At 40.1% G+C, this 24,705-nt stretch overlaps 2 protein-coding genes and 1 non-coding gene across 3 annotated transcripts; 1 reads left to right on the top strand and 2 right to left on the bottom strand.

Moving 5' to 3' along the window:
- Positions 1–10,835: 10,835 nt before the first annotated feature.
- On the bottom strand, positions 10,836–13,250 carry LOC134217200 (polyserase-2-like). The gene is made up of 3 exons (XM_062695984.1): positions 12,623–13,250; positions 12,055–12,565; positions 10,836–11,910 (listed from the first exon to the last, which is right to left on the bottom strand). The coding sequence occupies exons 1-3, from the start codon at positions 13,108–13,110 to the stop codon at positions 10,996–10,998; spliced, it is 1,914 nt and encodes a 637-aa protein (XP_062551968.1). The 5' UTR covers positions 13,111–13,250; the 3' UTR covers positions 10,836–10,995.
- Positions 13,251–20,568: 7,318 nt separating this feature from the next.
- LOC134217199 (uncharacterized) lies at positions 20,569–21,484 on the bottom strand. The gene is made up of 3 exons (XM_062695983.1): positions 21,354–21,484; positions 20,938–21,291; positions 20,569–20,868 (listed from the first exon to the last, which is right to left on the bottom strand). The coding sequence occupies exons 1-3, from the start codon at positions 21,397–21,399 to the stop codon at positions 20,738–20,740; spliced, it is 531 nt and encodes a 176-aa protein (XP_062551967.1). The 5' UTR covers positions 21,400–21,484; the 3' UTR covers positions 20,569–20,737.
- Positions 21,485–24,282: 2,798 nt separating this feature from the next.
- On the top strand, positions 24,283–24,357 carry Trnaa-agc (transfer RNA alanine (anticodon AGC)). Its single transcript has one exon. It is a non-coding gene; the product is annotated as a tRNA-Ala (tRNA).
- Positions 24,358–24,705: the final 348 nt, after the last annotated feature.

The following is a 24,705-nucleotide window of genomic DNA, read 5'->3' as shown; positions in this document are numbered from 1 at the left end:
TGCACAAGAAAGGCAAAAAGTATTTTGGCCATAATTTCTAAGGTAATAGTCCAATCTGGCCAACTTTCTAAATAGAACAGGATTCCGCATCTAATGCAATTTTTGTGAGTAAATCGGTTGAGGGTAGTCCATTAAAAGTCAGCTAGACTTTTTTACTCGCTTTTTTATAACACATAGTATATTTTGGCCATAATTTCTGTGCCCATGGTCCAAATTTTCAATAGAAAACAATACGACAGGATTCCGCGTCGAATGAAACTTGTTGGAATTATAGATAGTGGAATATACAGATGAGTGAAGATAAATCCTCTGCCTCCAAACGAACTGTCAAACGTGTCTCCAAACGAGCATGACGTCACGATTTCAATGGAAACGTTAAGGGCTGTGACGTCATATGTGCGTGTGCACGGGCAGAAAAATCGACTCAGCCATGCTTTCGCTCATCTATATATTCTACTATCTATAGTTGGAATTAAATCGGTTGAGGATAAGTTCCAAAAAAGTGAGCTAAACTTTTCGCACTTTTGGTGCGCGCACACACACTCAGAGACATCATCGCAGTTCGTCGAGCTTATACGTATATAACACTATGAGTCTCCAGGCCTTCTGTAAAAGTTTGGTTTTGGAGCGAACATACAGCTATTTCGTATAAAAAGGCAAAAATGGTGTTTCAGCCATAATTTCCGATCCCATAGTCCCATAGTCTAGCCAATTTTCAATAGAAAACAATGGGACAAGATTCTGCGTCGAATGCAATCTGTTGGTTGCGAGCGTCAATAGATGAAGTCTAAGTGCTAAAAAAGTGAGCTAGACTTTTTCGAACTCTTTTTCACAATAAATAGTAATTTGACCATTAACATCTAAGCCCATCTAAGTCCGATCTGGCCAATTTTCAATAAGAAAATATGAGACATTCTGCGTCGAATGCAACTTGTTGCGAGCAAATCGGTTGTGGATAAGTGCCCGAAAAATGAGTGACATTTTTTACGCGATTTTTTCGTATGAATTTGTATTTTGATCATAACTTTCGATCCCATAGTCCGATCTGGCCAATTTCAAATAGGAAACAATGGGACAGGATTCTGCGTCGAATGCAACTTGTTGCGAGCAAATCGGTTGAGGGTAAGTGCCCGAAAAATGAGTGACATTTTTTACGCGATTTTTTCGAATGAATTTGTATTTTGGCCATAACTTCTGATCCCATAGTCCGATCTGGCCAATTTCAAATAAGAAACAATTAGACATGATTCTGCGTCGAATGCAACTTGTTGCGAGCAAATGGGATGAGGGTAAGTGCCCGAAAAATGAGTAACATTTTTGAGTAGTTTGCACACACATACACACACACACACACACATACATACACACACACACACACACACACACACACACACAGACATCACCTCAATTCGTCGAACTGAGTCGATTGGTATATAACACTATGGGTCTCCGGGCCTTCTATAAAAAGTTTTTGGAGCGATCATATAGCCTTTACCGTATACTTAGTATACGAGAAAGGCAAAATGGTATAATTTTCGATCCCATAGTCCGATATTACCAATTTTCAATAGGAAACAACGGGACAGGATTCTACGTCGAATGCAACTTGTTGTGAGCAAATCTATTGAGGATAAATGCCCGGAAAATGAGTGACATTTTTTACGCGATTTTTTCGTATGAATTTGTATTTTGGCCATAATTTTCGATCTCATAGTTCGATCTGGCCAATTTCAAATAGGAAACAATGGGACAGGATTCTGCGTCGAATGCAACTTGTTGCGAGCAAATCGGTTGAGGATAAGTGCCCGAAAAATGAGTGACATTTTTTACGCGATTTTTTTGTATGAATTTGTATTTTGGCCATAACTTCTGATCCCATAGTTCGATCTGGCAATTTCAAATAGGAAACAATAAGATAGGATTTTGCATCGAAGGCAACTTGTTGCGAGCAAATCGGTTGAGAATAATTTCCCGAAAAATGAGTGACATTTTTTACGCGATTTTTTCGTATGAATTTGTATTTTGGCCATAACTTCTGATCCCATAGTCCGATCTGACCAATTTCAAATAGGAAACAACAGGATTCTACGTCGAATGCAACCTGTTGTGAGCAAATCGATTGAGGTTAAGTGCCCGGAAAATGAGTGACATTTTTTACGTGATTTTTTCGTATGAATTTGTATTTTGGCCATAACTTCTGATCCCATAGTTCGATCTGGCCAATTTCAAATAGGAAACAATGGGACAGGATTTTGCATCGAATGCAACTTGTTGCGAGCAAATCGGTTGAGGATAAGTTCCCGAAAAATGAGTGACATTTTTTACGCGATTTTTTCGTATGAATTTGTATTTTGGCCATAACTTCTGATCCCATAGTTCGATCTGGCCAATTTCAAATAGGAAGCAATGGGACAGGATTCTGCGTCGAATGCAACTTGTTGCGAGCAAATCGGTTGAGGATAAGTGCCCGAAAAATGAGTGACATTTTTTACGCGATTTTTTCGTATGAATTTGTATTTTGGCCATAACTTCTGATCCCATGGTTCGATCTGGCCAATTTCAAATAGGAAACAATGGGACAGGATTCTGCGTCGAATGCAACTTGTTGCGAGCAAATCGGTTGAGGATAAGTGCCCGAAAAATGAGTGACATTTTTTGAGTAGTTTTGCGCACACACACACACACACACACACACATACACACACACACACACACACACACACACACACACACACACACACACACACACACACACACAGACATCACCTCGATTCGTCGAACTGAGTCGATTGGTATATAACACTATGGGTCTCCGGGCCTTCTATAAAAAGTTTGTTTTTGGAGCGATCATATAGCCTTTACCGTATACTTAGTATACGAGAAAGGCAAAAAATGGTATAATTTTCGATCCCATAGTCCGATATGGCCAATTTTCAATAGGAAACAACGGGACAGGATTCTACGTCGAATGCAACTTGTTGTGAGCAAATCGATTGAGGATAAGTGCCCGAAAAATGAGTGACATTTTTTACGCGATTTTTTCGTATGAATTTGTATTTTGGCCATAACTTCTGATCCCATAGTCCGATCTGTCCAATTTAAAATAGGAAACAATGGGACAGGATTCTGCGTCGAATGCAACTTGTTGCGAGCAAATCGGTTGAGGATAAATGCCCGAAAAATGAGTGACATTTTTTACGCGATTTTTTCGTATGAATTTGTATTTTGGCCATAACTTCTGATCCCATAGTCCGATCTGTCCAATTTAAAATAGGAAACAACGGGACAGGATTCTACGTCGAATGCAACTTGTTGTGAGCAAATCGATTGAGGATAAGTGCCCGGAAAATGAGTGACATTTTTTACGCGATTTTTTCGTATGAATTTGTATTTTGGCCATAACTTCTGATCCCATAGTCCGATCTGTCCAATTTAAAATAGGAAACAATGGGACAGGATTCTGCGTCGAATGCAACTTGTTGTGAGCAAATCGGTTGAGGATAAATGCCCGAAAAATGAGTGACATTTTTTACGCGATTTTTTCGTATGAATTTGTATTTTGGCCATAACTTCTGATCCCATAGTCCGATCTGACCAATTTCAAATAGGAAACAACGGGACAGGATTCTACGTCGAATGCAACTTGTTGTGAGCAAATCGATTGAGGATAAGTGCCCGGAAAATGAGTGACATTTTTTACGCGATTTTTTTCGTATGAATTTGTATTTTGGCCATAACTTCTGATCCCATAGTCCGATCTGGCCAATTTCAAATAGAAAATAATGGGACAGGATTCTGCGTCGAATGCAATTTGTTGCGAGCAAATCGGTTGAGGGTAAATGCCCGAAAAATGAGTGACATTTTTGAGTAGTTTTGCACACACACACACACACACACACACACACACACACACACACACACACACACACACACACACACAGACATCACCTCGCTTCGTCGAACTGAGTCGATTGGTATATAACACTATGGGTCTCCGGGCCATCTATAAAAAGTTTGTTTTTGGAGCGATCATATAGCCTTTACCGTATACTTAGTATACGAGAAAGGCAAAAATTGATTTATTCCTTTTCCATTGGAAATTTAACGTACTTTCATAAAGTCGGATTGATAAAAACGTAAAATTAATATTTCAACCATTTTTGAAAAACCAACCTATTTTTAAAAAAATTTCACTTTTTTGTCCATCATTTCTCCATCATGACCCATTATTTTGCACTAATACACATTGTTTCGTCCAGGGTGGGACGACCCTACGTTGTGTTGATTTTTAGTGGTGATTCTCCGGGCAACAAATAAGGAAACTACTGCTTGACTTGACGGTTGATTTATTGCCTCCGAGAGGCAGCGTGCCTACTCGGAGGTTACTATGAACACTGTACATTACATGACATTGAGAGTCGCCTTTTATAGGCGACTCTAAGTACGGATTTTATATAAACATTTATTAGGGACGTGTGCACAACATTCAAATTTAAATTCTAATAGGACTAAACAGCGCGCCAAACGCTACGCATATAACGCGACCACTTGGCGCGAGAACGGAGAACAAAAAATTACACAAATGAAAGGCAGCACACACGCTGCTCTGCTTCGATCCAGCAGCAGCTACGAGTGTAACGTTCGTGCCCGAACATACTGCCCCCCAAAACGAATGTTTTCAAATTCCGTTTTCTGATCATCTGCTGCGTTTGTGCTGAGGCTGCTGCAGCTGTTGGGTGCGCACAATCGATGGTCTTTGATAGGATGTGAATTGCGAAAGCGGCATGGCTGTTGATGACTTATTGGATGGATGGATTGATTAGGTTGAATGCGCTCCGGACTAATTGATGTTGTATAAGTTGACTTCGATTTGCCCGGCCGGATGATACGCTCCGGGCCGGTTGAGGCGGCGCTGCGGCCTTCCAAACTTCAGATGACGCTGTGGTCCACTAAACATGACGCTGACGGTCCGATATACTAAACTAGGGTTCAAAATGGCGCGATGGCCGGGTCGGTTGACGCTGGCGATCCGGGTGTGATCGCTTGGGTCCGAAATGGCGCTGCGGCCGGGAAGGTTGACCCTGACGGTCCGGATGTGACCGCTGGGGCCCGAATGTGGACGCTGAGTCCGCCTGTGGACGCTGGGTCCGAATGTGGACGCTGGGTCCGGTTGTGGACGCTGGGTCCGTATATGACCGCTGAGGTCGGATGTGACCGCTGGGGTCCGAATGTGGACGCTGGGTCCGAAATGGCGCAACGGCCGGGTGGGATGACGATCTCTGGGGACGGATGGTACGCTCCGCTCCCCTAACAGCCCTGTGGCTCGGCACAGCGGCTTGGTGGCTTCTTCTTCGGCGATTTGTAGCAGTCCGACTGGAACGGCAGGCTGGCCGATTGGGATTCACGGCATCCGACTAGGCAGCACGGGTTCGCTGGGACGCTGTCCAAAACGAGGAGCCGAAGAAGATATTCGATCCAGTGTCCCACTGATGTCAGCAGCTTCCTTCTCTTCGTAGTCCAGAAATTCACTCCAGGCACCATCCTGGTCACGGCACCAATGTTTCGTCCAGGGTGGGACGACCCTACGTTGTGTTGATTTTTAGTGATTCTCCGGGCGACGAATAAAGAAACTACTGCTTGACTTGACGGTTGATTTATTGCCTCCGAGAGGCAGCGTGCCTACTCGGAGGTTACTATGAACACTGTACATTACATGACATTGAGAGTCGCCTTTTATAGGCGACTCTAAGTACGGATTTTATATAAACATTTATTAGGGACGTGTGCACAACATTCAAATTTGAATTCTGATAGGACTAAACAGCGCGCCAAACGCTACGCATATAACGCGACCACTTGGCGCGAGAACGGAGAACAAAAAAATACACAAATGAAAGGCAGCACACACGCTGCTCTGCTTCGATCCAGCAGCAGCTACGAGTGTAACGTTCGTGCCCGAACACATATATTATCTGCCACAACATATCAAAAAATAAAAAATATTGAAAATCGATTTTTAAGTTTTATTTTCAATGTTTGAATTTTTTTTTCGCAGTGTATATTTTTTCACATAGCCCCATTGATTACCTAAAACTTTGCCAAAGACACCAGAATCTGGGAGCTGCGGATAGAGTCAAAACGATCGTCAAAAAATCTCCAAAGCAAGCTGTCAAAAAGTATCCATCGCATCGAGAGAGTTTGTGGGCATTCTGAGCGCAGCCGAAAGAGTACACGTGTAAATCAACTCATACTAACTATAGTTCATTTATAACAAAACTCAGTTATTTGGTGTCGTATCAAACCAACAGAGGAATTTTAACAATTGAACAACATTATTCAATTTTACGATCGGCACAATAATTTATGCAATGCAGTAAATCGACGAAATCTATGAAATCAATTTTTAAAAGATAAAGATAATTATAATTCAATGTGAGAAAATCGTAACGTGTACATTGAACACTGAGAGGAAATTCGCGGGTTTCAAGCAAAATATCTTGAAAATAAGAATCGATCGAGTCCGCAGCTCCCAGACCAGAATGATCGGCCGTTTTCAAGTTATTTATTTTTTTGAAAGTGTTGAAATTTGCTTAGGCCCTTGTCAAAAGTTACAGTCAAAATGGCAAACCAATGATGCAGATAATGTTTTTTGGCCATAAAGGATATAGGTTAGGAACAAAATGTCGAAAGGACAAAAGGTCGAAAGACAAAACGTCGAAAGACAAAAGCTCGAAGGGACAAATGGTCGAAAAGGACAAAAGGTCGAAAGGGACAAAAGGTCGAAGGACGAAACGTCGAACGGGACAAAAGGTCGAAAAGGACAGAACGTCGAAAGGGACAAAAGGTCGAAAGAAACTAAAGATCAAAAAGATCAAAAGGTCGAAAGGGACAAAAGGTTAAAATGGACAAGGAACTGAAACGAAGAAAGTCAATCTAGCACCAAAGTTGCACTACACAGTTAGCAAAATCTCTGCTCTTTTCACTATTTTTAACAATTAATAAAATTCATTCAGTGAGTACAACTAATAGATGGATGTTGAGTGTTCTAAATGTCACTTCGATCTGTCAAAATGGTGCACGCCGCACATCAAATACACCGGTGATATTACACGCCGGTGTATTTTCAATGTGTGCGCCTGCGTGGCTGCGGAGTACACTATTTTGACAGATCGAAGTGACATTCAGAAAACATAGATATTCATCTATTATTTGCACTCATTGAATGAATTTTATTCAGTTGTCCAAAATAGTTTAAAATAAAAGAGCAACTTTTTTGCCAACTGTATAGGACAACTCTGTCTGCGCAATACAAGTTTTATTCATTTCCTAAATGAACAATCTTTTTTATCTCTAACAGAACTATCTAGATATTCATAATATTGTTTCATAGTAATTACTCCTTCTTTGAAAATTGCTCATTCTTCAACTTTGATTGATATGGTGAGTGAGTTATTTCTGCTTGAAGTTAAATGCATTTCATTAATTCTTTTGGAATACACCCAACCCGACCATTTGTTCTTTTCGACCTTTTGTCCCGGTCGACCTTCTGTACTTTTCGACCTTTTGTCCTTTCGACCTTCTGTCCTTTTCGACGTTTTGTTATTTCGAGCTTTTGCCCTTTCGACCTTTAGTCTTTTCGACCTTTAGTCTTTTTGACCTTTTGTCTTTCGACCTTTTGTCTTTCGACCTTTTGTCATAGATTCAAAGGATATATATTCAAAATTTCAGGGAAATAAAAAATACAAATATAAATCGACCTTCGATTTTACAGAGAATTGCTCACTACTCACTTCTCATTTCTCACTTCTCACACCTCGTCATTTCGCGCTACTCACTTTTCATAGTGAGAAGTGAGAAATGAGGGGTGACAAGTGAGACGTCTCACTTCTCACTCCTAATTTATCACTTTTCACTGTGAATAGTGTGAAGTGGGTAGAGAGCGTTTCACTAATCACTTTGCGCCTCTCACTTTTTACAATGAGAAGTGGGAAATAAGTGGTGAGAAGTGAGATGCTTCACTTCTCACACCTGATTTTTCACTTTTCGAATGACCTTTACGACCAAATGGCCTATGCGGCCTGATGTCCTATGCGACCTTATGTCCTATTCGGAATGCGCATGCGAAACAAGCGACAAAAGAGAACCAACGACAAAATTTTGTCAGCAACAAAAAAGAAATAATGCAAAATAACAGCATGTTATCTAATCATCCCGTTATTTTGCATTATTTCTAGAGCAATTTTCGGTTTTATGCTATCATAGTTTCTGCTTTTATGGAAATATTCGAGAACCGAACAATGATTACAAAATTACAGCATCGTATTCTCGGAAATATCAGAGCATGTAAGGCAAATGATTCTTGTCATATTGTGTTCGGGCTAAATAAAAATAAAAGTTTGTCTAGGTGCGTTTGTCAGTAACAAACTCTGTTGATGACAAAGAGTATATTATTAGGCGTTGCTCGCTACGAAGGACCTCCGTCGTCCAGCTTAGTAGGGAAAGCACCTGTCATGCGAACTGGGGTCGTGGGATCAAACCCCACCGAAGGGGCGGTTACCCTCCAATACCTTTTCCGAACTAAATCTATCACATGTTGTACATATGCATAATCAAGTTTCAGACATAGTAATTAATTTCCACTCCGGGTGGCTCAATACCCGGCATATAGGCAATTAACTTTGAATGTACTGATCTCGAGTGGCGATCTCTCTTCGCTTGTGTGGTCGTGTTGGGATCTGACGACCAAACTGGCACAACCTCACACAACCCTACTTCATTGAGCGCCGTTGCTGATGAAGCAAGTGTGTAGGAGCCGGACAATATTAAATACTCATCCTACTTGGTTGACATTGTGTACAAAAATACATTTGAGAGAGTTAGTTCTGAAAATGTATTGCGAGAGATCGGCTGGTACCTGGTGCTGGGAATTTGGTTTCATCAGTACCCGCTAAGCTGCGGTGGACGACGGAGGTCCTTCGTAGCTTAGTAGGGAAAGCACCTGTCATGCGAACTAGGGTCGTGGGATCAAACCCCACCGAAGGGGCGGTTACCCTCCAATACCTTTTCCGAACTAAATCTATCACTTGTTGTACATATGCATAATCAAGTTTCAGACATAGTAATTAATTTCTACTCCGGGTGGCTTAATACCCGGCATATAGGCAATTAACTTTGAATGTACAGAAAGGATATTTTTGACCATAATATCGTCTCCAATTTAGCATCTTATATTGCACCGTATACGATTTTATGTTGACTAGGAAGCGACCGTGTGCCGCTCAAAGCGCACAAGCCTAACACGAGTGCCAACCGGCATATCAGGATTTATACCAGTGAGATCCAGATTACGGTATACTGATCACGGCAAACGACACACACAACCGCGCGCGAAAGTAATGCAAAATAAACGACTTGTAAAATAAACGTAAAATAACAAAACATGTCTGGCTGAACATTCTTATTATTCCTTTCTTTATTTGTTAGGTACTCTGTGTTACTTAACCGCTACTGTGCCGAGATCTACTGTGGTATTCAGCTGAACAAAATCCACACAGAATCTATTTTTAGATTTCCATTACCATTATTGTTGTCGTTGCCAGTCCATCTCATTGTGAGTCCATTGTGTCCGTTTGTCCATGTCGTGCATCCAATGTTCGTTGCATTGTTCAGTTGCCATTAAGGTCACTCCTAACGGAATCCAAGATTAAAAGTGCTCGCGTTTTCGGGGGCACACCACTCGATACGGAAGAAACGCACAACTGTCATTTTTATTATTTCACGCATGCTGCGACGCAGCAAAGCTAAATCAACAAAAATGACAGTTGTGCGCCGCCTCTGAATCGAGTGATGTGCCCCCGAAAACGCGAGCACTTTGGAATTTGGATTCCGTCAGGAGTGACCTTAAGCCGGGTTCGTTGGAGGAATGCCTCCGAGAAGAACAAGTTGTCAGTCGTCATCAGGCAACCGTGACGGTAAGACGCGTTCCCCAATACGCTACCGCATGGGCTGCGCATCCGGCGACTGACGAGGGTTTGGTGGAGGGGCTGGGCATCGAACCCATGACCATTCGCTTGTAAGACGAACGTGTAGCCAACTACGCTACGGGACCCCCCAGCTGAACATTCTTATTTAACCTCAAATAGAGATAAAATATGTTGCTGATCGTCATTAGCTTTGCGATTACTATCAATGTGGTTGAGCAGCTGTAAATATTACTTTATTTTCAATTTTAATCCTTTTTTACTTTCTTTACGTTAAAGAAATGATGACGTGGGCGCCTAATCCGAAATTCCGAAATTGATTGTTTATTCTCGCGTAGGATGAACAATTGAACAAAGTAAGGAAATGCTAATACTGTTGTGTATAAGTTGCATAGGTCACATCACTTTCCATGGTAAATCCCGATCTATGTTACTAATTACCCCACCCAACTAACACAACTTCCTTTCCGTGGTAATTGTGGAGATGCAGAGGTATTATCGGTCTCTAGTAGCAACAATAGCCCTCCCTTTCCCAAATGACTGTGAGGACTTGGCCGGTGCCATTTTTAATCAACATTTGCGAGCTGCTGAAACGTGCACTTCGAGAATAGATGGTAAATCCCAACCACTATTAACTTGGATCGTAGTGCAATTTGCACCAGTTCAGATCAATCACGGAGTAGCAACCATTGATATGTACACTCTGTCTAAGCTTGTCACAACTTTTTATCATGGGTGAGAGCTTAGTCAACCTAAGTTTTCATTTAGAGGTTGTTGTGATGATTTTCAACGTTTATATTTTCCGTAAGATTTTTTTGAAATTTGAAAATAGCTCAAAAACACTACATCAAAATTTCATCCGAATTTGCTAAAATTTTGACAAAAGGCTCATTTTAGCATAAGAATTATGATTCCGGGCTTACCGGTTGAATTTTTTATGCTTTTCAAAACATGAAGTGGTCTACTGTGCATCCATCTTAAGTGTTGATCCTATGACTAATTTTCAAACCATTTCTCAGGGCTCTAGCGGATTTATTGTATCTATTTCAATCAAAGGTAATTCAATAGGCCGTGATATCAGTAAAGGTACAGTGCCTATGCTTCCTTGCGGGCAGCATATATACCCCACATCACCTTCGAATCCACACATAGTCACTCCTGTTCCATTATGTTTTTGTTTTACAATTTCCGCACCGCAACCCCAATGACTAAGGCAGACACCTTCCGTACCATCTCGGGTGTGGCATGGTTTGAAAAACAGCGTGGAGTTGTCTTCTGGGAATGAAATTGGTGGCTCTGGAGTAACCGATCGGTCAAGCACGAATGATTCTATCCATGGGATGTAGGAATCTAATTTAAGCACAACCAATGGATTCTGAGAACCACAGTCCCCTGGTAAAATGTTGATTCCTTGAAGCGAGGAGTGACCGTGATTCAGGAATGGTCCTCCCTCGTCGATGTTGCAAAGTCCTGGAATTAGACGATAGTTTGAGATGTAGCAGTCCATATCGTTGCCCGAAGTATCATCCGCTAAATGTAGACTGGAGAACGATTTGTCATCACATTTTTGGCGAATTGGCAGAAACAGTGGTTCCTTATTGCTGATGGAATCGTTACGTGCTATTTTCAACGATCCAATACCACCTCCGTCAAATCCTGATATTGGACAAGCGGGAGCAACTTTTAAATTTGGTTTTAAGTAGAATTTGAGTCTTATAAGAGCAATATTGTGCTTCAGCACTCCCGGTGTGTAATCTGGAAAACGATTAATCTCGGAGATGGGAACTGTATAACCCAATATGGATATATAGTGAGGCTCGTTCCCAGCAGAATTCGTGGTACAGCTGGCTGATGTGATAACGGTGTTGTAATCGATTAGAGTCCCGGCACACTGTGGGTTGTGTTGTCCATGTTCCCAATGAAGCTCCACCTGTTAGGGAAACATCAGATTGTAATAAAATATTGATGTACTGGTAATTATGAGATATGGCTTGTCAGTATTGAATTAATTGAAATGGCTGGATTTCAAAATAAATAACACTTGAAAATGTCCATCTCTGCTATTAATTCTTACCCTATTAACGAAAGGACCAGCTATTTTACACTCCGGTTCCAGTTGGTGATCTACTCTGAATTGCTCGTACTTTTTCGCGCATTCTAATAGGTCTAACGATTCACCAACAATTGATTCTATCCACATGATGTGAGGATGGATTTTTTGATACACGCCAAATGAACCGAAACCACAGCTTCTACCAAAGGAAGTCACTCCAATTAATGTCGGAATTTGTCTGTTATAAGAATTTAGAGTAATCTGCAGTGGTCCTCCTGAATCTCCCTGACAAGTATCCATTTTGGTATTGGAAGCACACAGCTGTTTCTCGGTTATTCCATTTGGTAGACCTCGAGTTGCCGCAAATTCTTCGGTGCATTTTTCCGTAGTTTCCATTTTCAGATATGCTTTAAGTAAGTAAGGGCTACCTTTTTCGGCGTATCCAGTAGCTCCAAACCCTGCCACATCAAAATTATCGTATGGCAGATGAGAATTATGCCACACACAAGCTGGGCAAACTCCCAATGTTAAGCTACAAATAAACTCAAATTTTTCACATTTCCTAGATAAGCAAATATAGTTCACTTACTTCACCTCTTGATCCAATTCGATCAACGCAATATCATCATACTTGCTGCTGAACCGATGCTGTGGATGTCTTATAAATCGTGCGATGGATACTTGCTGTGCATATTTATCATCTTCATCGGACGCCAAATTTACATCTCCGACTCGCACCACGCTAGGAGCGTTGTTGTCCTCGTCCACTGCACAGTGCGCCGCGGTAACAACAAACCGCGTCGTTATCAATGACCCACCACACTTCCAAGCGATATGCGTTCCACTTGTTGCCCAACCGATAACGGCCATATGCGGGAACTCTGTCACATTCGCGCGAACTCCTCCAAATACCAAACACTGGTCCATGAGCGTTCGATTGTGGAATCGCTGATGGCAGTCGCTCAGGTTGGACCGAGCAAAGTATCCCGCTGGAATGTGCGCTACGAATAATTGCGCCGAAACCGTCGAACTGATTATCGGTAGACAAACAAAAACGTTTATGAGAGAGTACCTCATGATTAGCCGGGCTTGTAAATCATTCGGATTGAAGAACTGATACGATAGAGGGTATGCTGATATGTATTTATACGAGTGGTCTTTTTATTACTCGCAAAAGAAGACTGAACCTGCCCACTCTTTCGATCGATCTGTGCTGAGACTGGGCTTCGTTCATTTGCATTCAAGGGTTCATTCGCAAATTACGTATCGTTAGGAATGATTTTTTTATCAACCAGAATATGACGCCTTTTGCATTGGGAAACATGTAAATGAACCGTTTTTCGATAAACTTCTTCCATCTCACAGAGCGTAACTTAATTTGCGAATGACCTTCTAGCAACTTAATGTTAGGGTACTGTATGTATTGCTTGGTATTATATGAAGGAATACAACACCACTGTAAATTGACCTTCCCTCAACAGATTCTAATAACATTTTTTATTTATGATACGAATTTATCTGTCAAATTCAATCCGAAAATACAGGTGAACCAAAATAGTTAAGGAGTAAAATAATTAGTTCATCAAGGTACTTGAAACTTGTATGAGTATTATAACTCAGTATTATAACTCAGAATGTAATTGATGCTCTGGATAGTGAATTTCATTTCCAACGCACTCAGCTAATTAATGCTTGAAAGCCGATACACAATATGCTCGATTTTTTTTATACCAGAACTTCGGAAGGTATTTTCATTCATCTTGCAGCGTAACCATGCACAGCAATATCAAACAGTTTCTGTCCAACATGTTTTTATGTGGGTTGTGTTGGTCGGTGATTCACCACTTCTGCCACTGCCTGTTTAGGGGATTTTTCTTACCTCGGGCCTCGGTAAGCTTATGAACGCTCAAAGCGTGACGACATCTTCCTTTGTTCAGATGACTTGAGGGTAATGTTCCCATTTGTTTCTCCGCTAACTGAAGATTGAAGGCATAAATCGTGTAGTGCAAACAATTCAAACAGTTTCTTGCCCATTCTCAAATTAATTCTAATTTTAACATTTTCACATTTTATTGATGCTCTTAGCTAAAGTTTTATTAAACTCTATGAATACTTTCGACTGTTAGTGACAAATCTAGTCTACACAGTATAAAAATTTGTGTAAATTTACGTTTTGGAGCATAAACATAAACGCAAAAAAGAGTCAGATATTAAATCTACACGGATTGAAAATGTAGTAAAATACAAAACGTACGCAAAACGGACAAGTAATCCACAATGCATACGGTTTTTTGTCGTGTTGGGTTCCGAATAAATTTTTCCGAAATGGATTTATCTCTGGCGCTCAAGATTTCCGGCTTATAGCTCTTAAGGCATGATATTATGGAGACTTCTTAGTATTCAGGATATTCTAAGGAGAATAAAAAAATACCTTCTGGACATTGGAGGTTGGATGTTAATTAAAAATCGTGGTAAATTCAAGTATTTTCTGGGACTGTGTGAGATTTCTTTTGAATCTCTGAGGTTCATGGGATATAAACAATTTCTTAGCATAAGTGTTTCCTTAAATGATATTTTTCAGATTTTCTCGAATTTTCAGTTCCTGGAAATACGCTAACTTTAAATAGGCAGAAATTCTTTTGGGCTATTGGACGTTTTCATGTGAAATAATATAAAATATTTGGGATATTGCTGGTAAGTTAGGAAAATTGTAAGAAACTTCTGAGAATTTGCAAAAATTACTTTGATTGTGTTATTTAATTTTTCAATGTTGATCAATGTTATTTAATTTTTCTCGAGAAATTACTCTGAAAGTCTCCCCTCAATTTCTCCAGCAATTCCTCCGAAAATTCCTCCAGTAATTTCTTCATGAAATCCTACTAGAGTTTATTTGAAAGGACTGCTGGAGGTTGCTCCAGGAATTCCCCCGGAAGTTCATCCTCCGAAGGTTTCTCCAGGAATGCCTCCAATTCCTTTATAAAATCTTACTATAGTGCCTCTGAAAAAACCTCCAGAAGCTCTTCTGGAAGTTTCTCCAGGAATTCTTTTGGAAGTTCCTCCAGGAACTCTTTCGAAACTTCCTCCAAGAAATCTTTCCGGAGTTCCTCCTGGAATTCCTTCGCAAGTTCCTTCTGCAATTCCTTCGGAAGTTCAACCTGGAATTCCTTTGGAAGTTCATCCTGGAATTCCTTCGGAAGCTCCTCCAGGAATTCCTTCGGAAGCTCCTCTAGGAATTCCTTCGGAAGCTGCTCCAGGAATTCCTTCGGAAGTTCCTCCAGGAATTTCTTCGGAAGTCCCTCCAGGAATTCCTTCGGAACTTCCTCCAGGAATTCCTTCAGAAGTTCCTCCAGGAATTCCTCCGGAAGTTCCTCCAGGAATTCCTTCGGAAGTTCTTCCAGGAATTCCTTCGGAAGTTCCTCCAGGAATTCCTTCGGAAGTTCCTCCAGGAATTCCTTCGGAAGTTCCTCCAGGAATTCCTTTGGAAGTTCCTCCAGGAATTTCTTCGGAAGTTCCTCCAGGAATTCTTTCGGAAGTTCCTCCAGGAATTCCTTCGGAAGGTCCTCCAGGAATTCCTTCGGAAGTTCCTCCAGGAGTTCCTTAGGAAGTTCCCCAGGAGTTTCTTCGGAAGTTCTTCCAGGAGTTCATTCGAAAGTTGCTCCAGGAATTTCTTCAAAAGTTCCTCCACGGATTCCTTCGGAAGTTCCTCCAGGAATTCCTTCGGAAGTTCTTCCAGGAGTTTCTTCGGAAGTTCCTCCAGGAGTTTCTTCAGAAGTTCCTCCAGGAATTTCTTCAGAAGTTCCTCTATGAATTCCTCCGCAAGTTCCACAGGAATTTGACCGTGAGTATCTCCAGCAATTCTTTCGCAGAAATTCTTTCGGAAGTTCCTTAAGGAATTTCTACGGAATTTCCTCCAGGAATTCCATTGGAAGGTCCTCCACGATTTCCTCTGCAAGTTTCCCCAGGAATTCCTTCGCAAGCTTCTCCAGGAATTTCTCTGCAAGTTTCTCCAGAAATTCTTCCAAAAGTTCCTCCAGGAACTTCTTCATAAGTTCCTCTAGGAAATTTTCCGGAAGATTCTCCAGCAATTCTTCCGGTAAATCCTTCAAGAGATTCTTCGGGAGCTCCTCCAAAAATTCCTTCGGAAGTTCCAGCAGAAATGTCTTCAAGAACTCCTCCAGAAAATCCTCCGGAAGCTCTTCCAAGAGTTCCTCTTCAAGATCCTCCAGGAATATCTTTGAGGGGTTCTCCCAAGAATTCCTTCGGAAGTTCCTTCTGCAATGCTTTCAGAAAAAAAGGGTCGTTTGGCCAAACCCATCTGGCCGAAAGGCATTTGGCCGAACGGGTCATCCGGCCGAATAGGTAATTTGGTCGAATTGGTCATTTGGCCGAATAGGTAATTCAACCGAAAAAGTCATTTGGCCGAATAGGTTATTTTTCCGAAAAGGTTATTTGAACAGATTATATGGCCATTTTAAAAGTGATAAACGAAGTGTGAAAAATGAGATGTCTCACTTATTACTACTTATTTCTTACTTCTCACTGTAAAAGTGAGTAGTGGGAAGTGAGACATCTCACTCTCACTTCCCACTTTTCACAGTGAGGAAGAAGAAATGAGAAGTGAGTAGTGAAGTGTCTCACTTGTCACTCATCCAGGAATTCCTTTGGAAGCTCTTCCCTGACTCCTCCGAAAATGCCTTCAGAAATTCCAAGTGGAAGTTTCCTAACAGTTTCTCATGGAAATGCCTTACAATTTTGAATGAAAATTACACTCAATTCTTCATGGAAAACTTGAGCAGTTCCCAATAGAAACTCCTCACAATTTCTCATGGCAATTCTGTACAGTTTTTCAGAAACAGAAATTCCTTGCAATTTTCCATATAAGTTTCTTACAATTTCATAATGAAATCTCTTACAATTTCTCATGACTATTTCTTAAGGGGTCGCGTAGCGTAGTTGGCTACACGTTCGCCTTACAAGCGAATTGTCATGGGTTCGATTTCCAGCCCCTCCACCAAACCCTCGTCAGTCGTCGGATGCGTAGCCCATACGGAAGCGCATTGAGACGCGCATTATCGTCACGGCTGCCTGATGACAACTTATAACTCGTTCTTCTCCGAGGCATTCCTCCAACTTACAGGGATAAATAGCAACCGAACAATGCAACGATCATTGAATGCACGACATGGACAAATGGACACAATGGACTCACGGTGAGATGGACCAGCAACGACAAAAACAATGAAACAATTCTGGAGTTCAGACCTAAAAAGTCTACGACTTCAACTACCCTCGGTACATAACCAATAGCCTTACATTGTGTTCGTATAGGTCCTTAGAGGCCATGAATATGATTTGCGATTTAGATATGTTCAAATCGGATGTTCTAAGCCCTCCAAATCGTTCTGTAGTTCAGTCCTAAAGGTTCTACCATGTCAACTTGCCTCGGTATAAGACCAATAGCACCACATTGTGTTCGCATAGGTCCTTAGAAGAAGGGGCGTCTCGTAGCGTAGGTGGCTACGCGTTCGCCTTACAAGCCAATGGTCATGGGTTCGATTCCCAGCCAATTCACCAAACCCTCGTCAGTCGACGGTTCCACAGCCCATACAGTGGCGTTTTGGTGTACTTGCCGTCGGCTGCCTGATGACGACTGACAACTCGTTCTTCTCGGAGGCATTCCTCCAACGTTACCCGAATAAATGGCAACCAAATAATGTAACGATTATTGGATACACGACATGGACAAACGGATACAATGAGTCCATGGTGAGATGGACCAGCAACGACAACGATAATGGTAATGGAAATCTAAAAATAGAATCTGTGTGGATTCTGTAGAGCATAATACCACAGTAGATCTCGGCACAGTAGCGGTTAAGTAACACAGAGTGCCTAACAAATAAAGGAAGGAATAAAAAATTAGCTATTTCTTAGCATTTCTCATAAAAATTCATTACAGTTCTCCATGGAAATTCCTAAATTCATATTGAAATTTCTTACAATATCTTATGGATATTCCTTACAATTTCTAAAGAAAATTTTAATTAATTTCATATTGAAACTGCTTACGATTTTTCTTACAATTTCTCAAAATCCACACAATTTGTAAAGTAAATTCCTTAGAAATTACAGTGGAAACTACTCACAATTTCATATTGAAATTCCTTACAATTTATTTTTTTAAATTCCTACAATTTCTTAAGAAAATTCCTGAGAGATCATCCATGAATTACGTAACGCTTGAAAGGGAGAAGGCTGCCTGAAGTGTGACGATCCATACAATTTTGTTTTGTTCAACAGACAGAATCACCGTCTTGAATACCAGTTACATATAATGATAAACCCACCATTTTGTTTCATACCGCATATACTGACAATGATCGCATATCAGTCCCAAATAAATTTTCATCATTTTCGAGCTAGAATCTGTAACGATAATTTTCATCATAGAATTATCGAATGCATTTGTTAAATAGGAATGCTGCTTCATGAGAAGTCCAAAAAAATCAAACCAGTTTGTCCCAGATGGAAAATGACGGCATGAGCCCCATTTTCGATCATGGGACTCATATGCGATCATTTTTAAGATGGGACAAGAAGGCTTGATGTTTGTTTCTCATTTTCTTCATTTGATGTTTTTTTTTTCATATGGGACCAATATGCGATCATAAATACTTAATTTTTTTTACCGGAATCTGAGCAATTTGTTTAACTTTTACTGAGTTTCGCACAGCCGAGCCCCAGCAAACATGTTTTTTGCCGAGATATCTATCAAAATTGCTGAAAATCAGACAATAATGGGCGGAAACCCAGCTAACAAACCTCATTTTTTACGGGATATCAGTTTTTTATTTTGCTGGGCACAGGGCTGTGCGGATTTACCGAGCTGCAGAAATAAAAACTGAGTGTGATAGGCACTATACTACTAAAGTACATACACTACGACTACATACACTAAAAATGGATTATCACTGTAAGATCACTCTCGGAATTTGTGTATTTGGGGGAACCTTAGAACCCAATTTTTCGGGACAAATGCCACCCAGATAATAAAGTCTCAGTTTCCTCAAACCAGGTAATGACTTCGCTCTTCGCAGATTGACTAAAAACCAGCATTTTTCACATTGCTTATGTACACTTCTTAGGACTGGAGCAGATCGGATTGAGCATCGCATTTGAAGTGTCTATATTTTTCTTAATTTCTGGTCGACATATCACCCGAGCAGGAAAAATATCTCATTCAGTCTTAATTATGCTACTGATCGCCGACTGCTTATTCGTACATTTTGCGTGTATCACAAATCCAGACAATTACTGACTTCCGTTGCCACAGATAGCAATTTGCAGAGCCTAAAATATTCATCTTCATGAAGCAACTTCGTTCCGAATTTTGACAAACATCGCATGAATATTCAAAACATAGAATGACATAGTCAGACGACTACTGCACCAATTCCTTCATTCGGCTGTCACTGATTGTGCTTACTATGTGTAGAAAAAAACATAGTTAGCATTGTTTATGTTGATGTTTACCGTTGAAAGTGCCTCACGGACGAAAATCAGATTTAGTTTTATGTGATAAATTACTTTACTCATTTGAAACGTGTTCAGATTTCAGATAATTTATCAATTTGTGAAATGTGCATAAATATTCAATGACTAATATTCAACCGAATATTGACAGTCCAGAGCCGACTATGAATGTGTCTGGAAGTGAGCTGACAAGTGAAGAAAGGTAGACTTCACCAAAAATTTTCGATTATTTTTCACTCTGGCAATTTGGCACTAAACACTACCTCTTAGACGAATTTTGGGCATTTTATAACAGGTGTGATCTATACTGTAAACGTCCTTGCAGATACTGAAGAGCTTCAGTAACTTTTCTTCAGATGCTCAAGCATGTTAAAAATACTTGGGAGTTTTCCCCAAAACCTATAACCTAAATCACATCGATTTGATTTTTTTTGCGAAAAATGTTCCAACCAATGAACGATTTTTCCAATATCCAGAGGAACAGGTTCATGGTTAGTAATTATGGTTAAAGTTTCCAAACAAAACTTCTGTCATTAGGACATTAGGCTTGACACCTCCATAATAGGTCGCATTGCCCTATGTGTGACCGACCACCCAAACACAACTTCGATCATGATGATCCTTAGTAAATATGCAGTTAAACAACTATAACTGACCTGATCGGTTGAACGGCTTCATTCGTATTAAAGCTGATCGAACAGCTACATGGTCGGTCGTCTCAAACCCGTTCCATGGAGAGTCAATGATTTCCATTGCGAATTTCCAATGCGTAACTCATATGAGCTCAATGCAGGAACAAAAAACATTCTTCCTGTACGGTAATCGTAATACCTCTGTAAGGATTTGTTATCCGCAGTGAATTTACCATCTCGAGAAGTGTTTGTTGTTATAAGTATGTTTTATAAACTTGCTTCAAGCTGTTTCTTTCACGAGTAATATTCGAAGAGGATTTCTTCAGGTTACTAATAAATTTTATTTTATTTTGTATCTCCATAGGCAGAATCGTCTTAAAAATGTTTTCCTGAAGCACTCACTGACATTTTAATATTATCCTCCTAGAGACACTTTGTAAATATCACTTGATTGAACATAAATAGATTTAGATGTCATGACATGAGTAACGTTGTAAATTATGAGATGGGAATAACGGTGAAGCATCTGTTAACTACGTCTACTTATTACAGAGAGGTGAACTACACAGAGTACACTGTTGATTGTTGCTCCCGAACAATTCGTTACAAGTCACGTCGTCGCTTTGCAGCTGTCGCGCACATCCTCTTCGAACAATTTGACGATCTTCAACTACGATCAATTATAACAGGCGTGAGAAAATCGTGAAATATCTTTGCTTTTCAAAATAATCTTGCTTACCAGTAAATTTCGCCAAAACACAAACGTATTCATCACCAACAGCTGGCTCTTCATTCCGCTTTGCCAGCAGCCCTGCCCAAACCGTGGTCAACACGTTCGAACCTCCAAAGTTAGGCCACACCGTGGTCAGCATACTTTCCTCATTACCATCGGTCAATCCCTGCGAGTTACCCGTTTCTGGCCAAACCGTGGTTAGAACATTTCCATTATTCAATTTTGAAGTTTTCTTGTTGTTCCAAGAAGTAATAAGTTCTTCATTGCCCGTATGAGTCTTCGATAAACCGCATGGTTGAATCTTTGGGTTAGAAGAAGTGCAGTCTTCGCAGTGGTAGCACAGCAATTGGCCTTCGATAGCTGTTGATAATAAACAGGTTCATATGATCAGGATACATATGAACAAGTATGTGAGCACTTACCTGCATGTAGCGTTGCAATAATCAGTAATGTTATTTTAATTTCCATCGTCTGATTTGAACAACTTTCTTTATAAAACGTTTGTAGAAGGTTTTCTTCAGCTCGGTTTGCTGACTAGTGGCTTCAATTTAAGCATCCTCGGAATTTATAAGTTAGTGACAATTGAACCACAGAAAACAGAACTTACACTTCACATAAATCGCAGTTTGATCCCTTGACACGGAAAGTGTATCACGCAATGCTAAATGCATGGTGTTTGAACAAGCCAATAGTGCAAAAACATAGCATTAAAACAATATCCGGCAGAAGCGTTTCCGGTTTGTTTGACCTATAAAAATTAAATCTAAACTAAAGTTAAACGGTGGAAGATATATGAAATGTGACGTCTGCCTCTTTGTGATTCAACAATAATTTATCAGCATTTGATGAAACATCAAATACCCATATATTATCGAATCTTGGAAAAAACAATATTGCATTTGATGTGTCGAAAGGCTATAGTATCACAATTTTATAGCACGTTCAAAGAAAAGGCACATTCATTGCTGCTTTCGAACAAAAAATACAAATCATTCTCACCAAGCTTTCCTTACATTTGCATGTTAAGGTACTTAACAGTTCTATTTTTTATTCTAAGCTCGTTTATTTGGTAGGCTCAGGCTACGGAGCCACTATTCATTGTGATATGTACAATCGATATCATCTTATTATTAAAAGTTATTAAGAGTGGGGCATAAGCCACCGTACTCGTGGTGACTCGGAAGTTAGGTTTACAATTTTAAAGTATAGACGGCACTTAGGATTCTGGATCAGGCAATTTCTGCCGCTCACCCGGGCATTTGGCGTCAGGGACGGTGTGGCGTGGCTTCGTGTTCAAGGAATTGTTCAACTGGAACCATCTTCTGGATGGCTCAAGAATTTTATAGATATATCAGTACATGTAAACGGCAAACATTCCAGTTGTGTAATCGTAATCTGATTTTGATTGAAAATGTACCTTGCTTGATTTTCCTAAAAGTTAGACTGCATGAATAAATTTAGTTTTTTCTTCATTTTTCGGATAATATAAACCAAACTACTATAAAGCAAAAAGATGACACTGTCACTAGGTTGATTGATCCGAGCTTTACCACATACAGTCTTCTAACTTAGATCTGCAAAAAACCCGGTTATCTGTTGATGCAAAACCTTTTCAATAAGGCATGACTGAGAGATAACAATGCATACCTTCAATATCACTGTTTCATCAATGTCGTTTTGGAATGTGGAAGGCAGACATGTGTGATGTAAACAAGCTTATGCAGGAATGTTGATGATACATTTAATCTGAACAAGCAAAAATTATTAGATTGTTGCATCATGCTATGACTTAAAACTTCAGATTATTGTGCAATAATGAAAAGCCTTTTTTTTTGTTTATTTGCAAATAAGACTTACATAGTGAAGTCTAGTGACGTCTCAATATAATATTTAATGCTATACTACAAATACTGATTGAAGATTTTATCAAGCCACTTTAATGTTCATGCAATCGAGCGTTTTGCAACTGCGTTTATTTATCTTAAATTTTTCGATAAATATTATTCATAACTCTTGTTCCTTAAATTTTGTGAACATAATTGAAGCCTTGAAATATCATTCTAACAGCCACCCACAGCAAATTACAAAAATTAAAAAATTGATTGTTTGGACTAATTGGACATCCATCGGTGTAAGGTCATATTCGACTTTCTTGAAACCAATTAAAGTGTGAGTTAGGTGATGACAAGTTCTGATTTAATGCTCCCCCAAACACAGGCGACGCGATTCTATCGTTCTATCGTCGCGGCGATGAAATCGCTAGTATCTATGGGAGCCTTTAATTAGAACAGTTCAAAATATCTAGCTTCCGGCGTAACCCACTTCTATCTACAACTAGCTATACTCATACGCAACCATGAATTTTGCCACATTTCTTTGGCATAGAGTTTTATACTTAGAAATAAAACTGGAAACAACTAATGATGTTCGTCGTCTGAATTATTTCAACAATTTGGTAGTTCAAAGAAGAAAAATCATTCTAAATATTTTAGAAGTGTATATGACAGTCAAAAACATGTACCGTCTAAACATTTTTCAGGGCTAAGCCATTAACTGATTTATAGTTGTGCCCTCTCTGAAGATCTTTTCTCGAGACATTTTCTAATAAGCGGGAAAGGCATTGCCACCGCTAGGTAGATTAATCTGGGTTTTTTGGCGTAGGTTACTTTCAATTACCAATCAGATTTTCCTTGGTTTGAAATGTGAGAACTGTATGATGCATATTACGCTTAGGACCTTGACTCAAAATATTTGTGATTTGATTAACATATAAGGTGATTTGACTATGCGTCCAATTTGGGAATCTCGAGCTCGTTCAGTAGCCGCTAGGTTGCGAAGGCCGACGGAGGTCCTTCGTAGCTTAGTTGGTTAAAGCACCAGTCTAGCGTACTGTAGGGTCATGGGTTCGAGTCCCATCGAAGGGAAAGTGGTTACCTCAATACATTTTTCAAATCAATATCTTCCACATAACGTACATATTCACATATGAGTTTTCATAACATTGTAAATTAACGTCCAAGTCGGGTGGTTTAATCCCCGGAAATAGGCAATTACCTTTGATTGAACTGAACTTGAGTTGCGTGCTCTTGCTTACGCAATGCGGTCGGGTCTGAGCTTGACGACCGACTGGCAAATAGCTTACACAACCTCACTTGATCAGTACCGTTGCTGATGAAGAATGTGTATAGCCGCCAGACATTCTAAATACTCACGCTCCTCTAATGTGGACGTGTACAATACACATGTGGAAGTATTGGCTTGAGAAATGGATTGCGGGTGATTTGACTATGCGTCCAATTTGGGAATCTCGAGCTCGTTCAGTAGCCGCTAGGCTGCGAAGGCCGACGGAGGTCCTTCGTAGCTTAGTTGGTTAAAGCACCAGTCTAGCGTACTGTAGGGTCATGGGTTCGAGTCCCATCGAAGGAAAAGTGGTTACCTCCAATACATTTTTCAAATCAATATCTTCCACATAACGTACATATTCACATATGAGTTTTCATAACATTGTAAATTAACGTCCAAGTCGGGTGGTTTAATCCCCGGAAATAGGCAATTACCTTTGATTGAACTGATATTTGTCAAATAAGATCACATTCAGCAAAGCCTTATTCCAGGTACACGTTTATCCTCTTTAGCCGCCTTATTTGTAGTTCGATAACTTTCAATTTGAAAGATGATACAATTTACTCCATTTCACCGTAGTACTTTATTTTCATAAATGAATTATACTGGCAGAACGTCATGTATCGAATACAACAATCGGGAAGATAGCAT

This window comes from Armigeres subalbatus, chromosome 2 (assembly GCF_024139115.2).
Source record: "Armigeres subalbatus isolate Guangzhou_Male chromosome 2, GZ_Asu_2, whole genome shotgun sequence".
Classification (NCBI taxonomy): Eukaryota; Metazoa; Arthropoda; class Insecta; order Diptera; family Culicidae; genus Armigeres; species Armigeres subalbatus.
This window is presented reverse-complemented; position numbering and strand designations above follow the sequence as displayed.

Coding starts and splice junctions, on each gene's coding strand:
- LOC134217200 (XM_062695984.1), bottom strand. CDS start 13,110: ATGAGGTACTCTCTCATAAACGTTTTTGTTTGTCTACCGATAATCAGT. Junction 12,566..12,622: donor GAATTGGATCAAGAGGTGAA/GTAAGTGAACTA, acceptor GTTTATTTGTAG/CTTAACATTGGGAGTTTGCC. Junction 11,911..12,054: donor CTGGTCCTTTCGTTAATAGG/GTAAGAATTAAT, acceptor TTTCCCTAACAG/GTGGAGCTTCATTGGGAACA.
- LOC134217199 (XM_062695983.1), bottom strand. CDS start 21,399: ATGGAAATTAAAATAACATTACTGATTATTGCAACGCTACATGCAG. Junction 21,292..21,353: donor TATTGCAACGCTACATGCAG/GTAAGTGCTCAC, acceptor TATTATCAACAG/CTATCGAAGGCCAATTGCTG. Junction 20,869..20,937: donor TGTTTTGGCGAAATTTACTG/GTAAGCAAGATT, acceptor AATTGATCGTAG/TTGAAGATCGTCAAATTGTT.